The sequence below is a fragment of the Eimeria maxima genome, genomic scaffold (genome assembly GCF_000499605.1).
Source record: "Eimeria maxima Weybridge genomic scaffold, Emw_scaff583, whole genome shotgun sequence".
NCBI lineage: Eukaryota > Apicomplexa > Conoidasida > Eucoccidiorida > Eimeriidae > Eimeria > Eimeria maxima.
The window spans coordinates 7,501-15,000 of NW_013566618.1; the positions used below are offsets into that span (position 1 = coordinate 7,501).

Sequence of the window (7,500 nt, forward strand, 5' to 3'; positions counted from 1 at the left end):
AGGTATAGGTACACCCCACCATGCCTGTCTGCTGATACACCAGGGAGGCATTTGCTGCAGTTGCTGCAGCAAATCAGGTAAATAACGAGCAGGTAGGACCTCCATACTCTTCTTCTCCTCTTTGCTGCTGCTGCTGCTGCTGCTGCTGCTGCTGCTGTTGCTGCTGCTGATGCTGCTGTCTTGTTTGCTGCTAGATGCTGCATCTGATGACCTCTGTAGACCCTCCAAGACAGGCAGAGACACCTCCTGCTGCTGCTGCTGCTGCTGCTGCTGCTGCTGCTGCTGTTGCTGCTGTGCTGCTTGGGGGCTGAGTAGCTGAATAACTTGTTGTGCTGCTGTATCTGCAGCAAAGAACCATTGGTCCTTTATACGAGTAACTGTCTCCTTTTTCCTTAGGCAGCAAAGGAGACACTTTTGCTGCTCTCTGCTCAGGTGTATAGGCAGCTCACCACACAGCAGCAACACTGCTATTATTGCCCTCTCTCTTGCTGCTTCCTGCTGCTCCTGCTGCTCCTCTTTCTGCTCCTCCTGCTGCAGTTGCTGCTCCCCGTTCTTGTTGTCTTGTTGGTCTTGATGCTGCTGCTTATCTTGCTGCTGCTGCTGCTGCTGCTGCTGTCCAGCAGCAGCAACACGCAATGCTGCTTCGATGCATGCAGGCAGCTTTGCTGCTCCTGGTGTTGCTTCCCACTCTAAGGCAGCAAAACCAGGAACTAGATTGCTGCTGTTGCTGCTGCTGCTGTTGCTGCTGCTGCTGTTGCTGCTGCTGCTGTTGCTGCTGCTGCATGCGCTGCTAGAAATATACTGGCTTGCTGCAGTAACATGCGGGTGTCTCTTCTCCCCTCTCTCCTGCAGCAGCAAGGGGACTTTGCGCTGCAGCAGCGGGAGGACAGCCATCGTCTTCTGCTGCTGCTGCTGCTGTTGCTGCTGCTGCTGCTGCTGCTGCTGTTGCAGCTTCTGGTAGACAGCTGCATCATCAACAACAACAGCAGCAGAGTGCAGCAAATCACGCAGCGACCCCACAGGCAGCAGCAGCCGCTGCGCTTCTTGTGCAGCACCACCGCTGCTGCTTCTGCTGCTGTTGCTGTTGCTGCTGCTGCTGCTGCTGCTGCTGCTGCTGCTGGAGTTGGAGGCGAGGGGTACCTCTAAGAATAATCCTCCTTCCCATTTTCCGTCTCGCAGCAAAGAAGTTAATAATTCGTCCTGGCCCTGCTGCTGCTGCTGCTGCTGCTGTTGCTGCTGCTGCTGCTGCTGTTGCTGCTGCTGTGGTAGCAGCCAGAGCTCATTAGGGACAACAACTGTTGGGTATGTGTCTCCTTTTCTTCCTCTTAGTGTCTGCAGCACAGCTAGCTGTCTCCTTATGAGTCCCTTTTGCTGCAGCAGCACGAATGCAGCACGTGCTGCAGCAACAGCAGCAGGAGACACCGTGCTGCTGCTGCCTGCATGCCAGCAGCCAATACCTAAATCTTGCTGCTGCTCTATTATACGGTTGCTGCATGCATGCAGCCAACGCTGCAGCAGCAGCAAAAACTGCAAACAATCCTTCTTGCTGCACTTGTTGCTGCAGCTATTCAATACATCGCTGCTGCTGCTGCTGCCGCTGCTGCAGTTGCTGCTGCTGCTGCTTTCCTTGTCGGATACACTGTGGGGCAGCTGAGGGCCTTGGCAACTAGCAAGCGACTGCTGCTGCTGCGTCTCTTGCTGCTGCTGCTGCTGCTGCTGCTGCTTCTGCTGCTGTAGGTACAGCATCTGCTGCTCATCTAGCAGCTGCAGCCCTCTCCCTTGAAGGAATGCATTGCTAACAAGAGAGCGGAGACAGTTGCTGCAGCAGTCACTGCTGCTGCTGCTGCTGCTGTTGCTGCTGCTGCTGCTGCTGCTGCTATAAGGAGACAATTGTCTCCTTTGTCTCTTTGTATAAAAGTGTCTCTCTATTAATAATTGAAATCCTAAGCCTGCATAATCAAATCCAGGTACCCAAAAGGACCTCAGCTGCTGCTGCTGCTGCTGCTGCTGCTGCTGCTGCTGCTGTTGCTGCTGCTGCTGCTGCTGCTGCTCCTTAATTCTTTGGTACCTAAATAGTACATCTTGTATAGTTAGACTCATTAGATGACCAACATGTAAACTTCCTGTTAAATTAGGAGGAGGCATACAAAATATACTCACCCCTCCTGCTGCTGCTGCTGCTGCTGCTGCTGCTGCTGCTGTTGTTGTTTTTGCTGCTGATGCTGGTGCTGCTGCTGCTTGTTTCGGCGGTGGTAGTTCTGCTGCTGCTTGTGGTGGTGATGGTAGTGCTGCTGCTGCAATTTTTGTTGTTGCTGCTGCTGCAGTTGGCTGCTGCTGCTGCTTCTGCTGCTTCTGCTGCTGCAGCTGCTGCTGCTGCTGCTGCTGCGGTTCTATGGGATCGAATAGAGAGAGGGATCTCCACCATTGCTGCAGCAAAGTCTCCATAGAAGAAAAAGGGAAGACAGATTGCTGCTGCAGCGCAGCACGTGCTGCTGCTGCTACATCCTCCCCTATCTTGCTGCTGCTGCTGCTGTTGCTGCTGCTATTGCTGCTGCTGTTGTTAGCAGCAGCAGCAGCAGCAGCAGCACAGAGCCTGCTGTGCGCAAGCCCACTTTGGGGGCGCCAGGCTGTAAGAAATGCATTGTGGTGAATTCTTGGGTGAGTAGCTGCTGCTGCTGCTGCTGTTGCTGCTGCTGTTGCTGCTGTTGCTGCTGTTGCTGCTGCTGCTGTTGCTGATCCCTGAAAAGGAGATTCGTGCAGTGTGTGGCGATTAGTCTTTTTGCTGCAACAAAAGAGAAAAGAACTACGAGGAGGAGAGACACCAGCAGCAGCAGCAGCAGCAGACACCCCCAGCAGCAGAAGCAGCAGCAACAGCAGCAGCAGCAGCAGCAGCAACTGTTGAAGACTGTGGCAGCAGCATCTCATGGAGGCATGTCGTCTGTACAAACTCTCCACTATTGCTCTTGCTGCTGCAGCAGCTGCTGCTGCTGCTGTTGCTGCTGCTGCTACTCCTGCTGCTGCTGTTGCTGCTGCTGCTGCTGCAGTTGAATCATCTTATTGTGTGTCTGTGTCTTTATATTTATTATTATTAAGAAAAAATAAATAATTATTTTTTTATATAAACCCTAAACCCTAAACCCTAAACCCTAGCTGAGCAAGGGGGGGCCCCCACGGGGGCCCCATGGGGGGCCCCCCTTATAAGGTTTTTGCTGCAGCGGAGAAGAGAAAGGAGACAGTCTCCTTTTAGGTGTCTCCTTTTTTTTATTTAATAAAATTAATTAATTGTTTATTCTCTTTGTTATAAACCCTAAACCCTAAACCCTAAACCCTAAAGACAAGAAGAAAGGGTTGTCGTGCTCGTGCTCGTGCTTCTGCTGCTGCTGCTGTTGTTGCTGCTGCTGCTGTTGCTGCAGCTGTCTGGTGTCTCCTGTCTCTCTTCCTCTATCTCCTTGCATCTTTTTATATAAAAGGAGACACTTAACCCTACACCATCAAACCCTAAACCCTAAACCCTAAACCCTAAACCCTAAACACTAAACCCTAAACCCTAAACCCTAAACCCTAACGCTGCAGCAGCAGCTCACCAATACGTTCTTCCTCCCCAATACCCCTATATTGACAAGCAAGTAGCTAGCTAGCTAGCTAGCTAGCTAGCTAGCTAGCTATAGCTATTCCCTAGCTAGCTGACTATACACTCCATAACTAGCTAGCTAGGTTGCCCGCGGCCTATCTATCCAACTAGTTAGCTAGCTAGCTAGCTAGCTAACTAAGTAGCTAGCTACCTAGCTAGCTAGCTAGCTAACTAACTAACTAGCTAACTAACTAGCTAGCTGGCTACCTAGCTAGCTAGCTAGCTAGGTGTATAGATAGCTAGGAAGCAGTTGACTAAAATTAAAATAAAACAGTAAAGAGTCACAGCAGCAAAAAAAAATGCTGCTGCTGCTGCTGCAGCTGTTGCTGCTGCTGCTGCTGCTTGGTGCAGCTGCTGCAGCAGCAGCAGCAGCAGCATACAGCGGAAAGCGGAGGGATTAGGGTTTGTTATAGAGTATCTTCTTCGCTAGAAGATCCATCATCTGCTGCTGCATCTGCTGCTGCTGCATCTGCTGCATTTGCTGCATCTGCTGCTGCTGCTGCTGCTGCTGCTGGATCTACCTCATCCTCATCATCAGTTGCAGCAGCAGCAGCAGCAGCAGCAGCATCTTGCTGCGTATACACCCCACCAGGTTTAATTGGTTTAAGATCATCAAGAGTTAATCCATCTAATAGTTCGCTTATATCTATAGTAGGTATATTCTTGCTGCTGCTGCTGCTGCTGCTGCTGCTGCTGCTGCTGCTGCTGCTGCTGCTGTTGCTGTTGCTGTTGATGCTGTCTTGTATTTCTTCTTCTTCTTCTTCCTCCTCTTCTTCGTCTTCTTCCTGCTGCTGCTGCTGCTGCTGCTGAGTAAGAGACACACGATTCTGTCTCTCTGTTAATCTTCTTGCCTTATTTGCTTCCCTACGTTTTAATCCTTGCTGCTGCTGCTGCTGCTTGCTGCTGCTGCTGCTGCTGCTGCTGGTATTTATTCTTATCTTTGCTGCACCTTTAGGTGCATCTGATTGTTGCTGTTTCTGTTGCTGCTGCTGCTGCTGCAGCTGCAGCTGCTGCTGTTTCTGCTGCTGGTGCTGCTGTTTCTGCTGCTGCTGTTTCTGCTGCTGCTGCTGCTGTTGCTGCTGCTGCTGCTGCTGCTGCCTAGGGTCTCTATATAGCAGCAACTGTCTCCTTAGCTCGGGATCATCTTCTATGTCTCTCTTAAATTCCTCTAAGTCTTCGTCTTCTTCTTCCTCTGCTGCTGCTGCTGCTGCTGCTGCTGCTGCTGCTGCTGTGCCACGTTTGCTGCCATGTCCTCTCCTCTTCCTACTATTATTATTATTATTATTATCTGCTGCTGCTGCTGCTGCTGCTGCTTCCTCTGTGTCTCCTTCCTCCTCCTCTGTCTCCTTCTCTAGTCTCCTTAGTACCCATTGTCTCCTCTTATTATTTCTATGAGGAAAATATTTCTTAACTAATATAACAGGATAAGGAGCAGCAGCAAACCCTTTGCTGCTGCTGCTGCTGCTGCTGCTGCTGCTGCTGCTGCTGCTTCTACTAGTGCAGCACCAATGTAGATCCTCTTCCTCTACACAATCATCAATAAATCCTGATAGATTTATCCTATCTAAATCATAACCTGCTGCATAATCTCCTGCATGCAGCCCCAATAAATGTGTTCTTGTTATTAAGGTGTCTCCTTCTGCTACACCGCATGCATTGCACCGCAGCAACTCTACCTCTACTATACTCCTCTTATTTGTCCTGCTGTTGCTGCTGCTGCTGCTGCTGTTGTTGTTGCTGCTGTTGCTGCTGTTGCTGCTGCTGTTCTTAGCATTATTTATATTATCTACTTGCATACCATCATCACCTGCAGCAGCAACAGCAGCAGCAGCAGCATTCTGCTTCTGCTGCTGCTGTTTCTGCTGCTGCTGCTGCTGCTGCTGCTGCTGCTGTTGCTGCTGCTGCAGTTTCTTTTTGCCCTCGAATTCTTCATCATCTTTATTTTTTTTATTTTTCTTTTTATGCCTATGCTGCTGCTGCTGCTGCTGCTGCTGCTTCTTCCTCTGCTGCTGCTGCTGCTGCTGCTGCTGCTGCTGCATGTATTGTTTCTCCTCCTCTATAGGAGTAACATTAATAACAAGGAAATAAGATAAGTGTCTCCTTGTACATAAAGGTCTAAATTTATATTTATAATAAATAAAAGGAGACACCTCTATGCATACACCAGAGAAAGGACAAAGAAAAAGGAGACAGTTATGTATAAGGAGACAGATAGATATACTAGTAAATCCTCCATAAGCAGCAACAGCAGCAGCAGAAGGTAAATATACTAAATCATCACGGCATACAGGAGGAATAAGCAAAGAAATTGTATATTTATAATAATATTTATTGCTGCTGCTGTCATGACTAATTAGCTGCTTGCTGCTGCTGCTGCTGCATGGTAATCTGCTGCAGCAAAATGATGCAAAACTTGCTGCTGCTTGCTTATTAGCAAAATAAAAATCTAATCCTTCTCTTCTTTGTACTATACGCAGCAGCTGCTGCAGTTGCTGCTGCTGCTGCAGCAGCAGCTGCTCAAGGTATAAGAATGTCCTCTTATGTTCGCATCTTTGTCTTACTTGTACCCGTGCTCCCCAACCTGCATGCGGTGTATATGCCTATACATAAATACATAAATTAATTAATAAATATATATTATTAATTAATTAATTAATTAATTAATTATTTGCTGCTGCTGCTGCTGCTGTTGTTGTTGCTGCTGCTGATTAGGTGGTTCTAATGATGCGTGGGGATGTATACCAACAGCAACAGCAGCAGCAACAGCAGCAGCAGCAACAGCAGCAGCAGCAACAATAATAAATAATAACAACAGCAGCAACAGCAACAGCAGCAGCAACAGCAGCAAAAACCAACCAAGAACAGCAGCAGAACCAAAAAAACATCAAAAACACCACAACAGCAGCAGCAGCAGCAGCAGCAGCAGCAGCAGCACAACAGCAGCAGCAGCAGCAGCAGCAGCAGCAGCAGCAGCAAAACAGCAGCAGCAGCAGCAAAACAGCAGCAGCAGCATCAAGATTAATTACCTGTTGGCATTGAGGACATTGCATATGATGTATAATACCTTGTACATTAAATGTTTGTTGTACTTCTGCTGCACCTCCTAGTATTGCTGCTGCTGCAGTAATACGCAGCAGCAATCTGCTGCTGTGCTGCTCTGTGTATAAAAAAGAACAATCTATTATTCTTGTTAATTTATTTATTCCTTTTATTTTCTTTAAACATAATCCTAATAATTCCCTATAAATAAATATATATAAATATATTCACAAACACCACCAGCAGCAGCAGCAGCAGCAGCAGCAGCAGCAGCAGCAGCAGCAGCAGCAACAGTAGTAGTAGTAGTAGTAGATGAAGGGGAGGGGACAGGAGGGAAGGAGAGGGAAAGGGAGGATAAATGTGTATTCAGCAGCAATAGCAGCAGCAACAGCAGCAGCAACAGCAACAGCAGCAGCAACAAATAAACAAATAACAATAATATTAACAGCAGCAACAGCAGCAACAGCAGCAGCAGCAGCAGCAGCAGCAGCAACAGCAGCAAACACAATAACTATAAAACACAACAACTACCACCATAATCACCACAATCATCATCAGCAGCAGCAGCAGCAGCAGCAGCAGCAAGACAAACAACAGCAGCAGCAAGACAAACAACAGCAGCAGCAAGACAAACAACAGCAGTAATAACAACAACAACAACAGCAACAGCAGCAGCAGCAGCAGCAAAAATGATAAAAAAAGAAGCATAAACAACCAGAAGACAGGACAACAATCATCATAATCCCCATCATCATCAGCAGCAGCAGCAGCAGCAACAGCAGCAACAGCAGCAGCAGCAGCAAAAGATTACCTAGATTCTAATTGACAAT

General features: G+C 48.3%; 2 protein-coding genes across 2 annotated transcripts in view; both read right to left on the minus strand.

Moving 5' to 3' along the window:
* The window catches only part of EMWEY_00038060 (tRNA synthetase, putative), a gene marked incomplete at both ends in the record, with an annotated part of 6,444 nt that extends 4,344 nt beyond the window's left edge, over positions 1 to 2,100 (minus strand). The window contains one exon of the mRNA XM_013482307.1: positions 1 to 2,100. This exon is cut by the window's left edge and continues 1,225 nt beyond it. Coding sequence (XP_013337761.1) covers positions 1 to 2,100 — 2,100 coding nt within the window.
* Positions 2,101 to 4,038: 1,938 nt separating this feature from the next.
* EMWEY_00038070 (NMD3 protein, putative) lies at positions 4,039 to 5,427 on the minus strand (the record flags this gene model as incomplete). The annotated part of the gene is made up of 1 exon (XM_013482308.1): positions 4,039 to 5,427. The coding sequence occupies one exon, from the start codon at positions 5,425 to 5,427 to the stop codon at positions 4,039 to 4,041; it is 1,389 nt and encodes a 462-aa protein (XP_013337762.1).
* Positions 5,428 to 7,500: the final 2,073 nt, after the last annotated feature.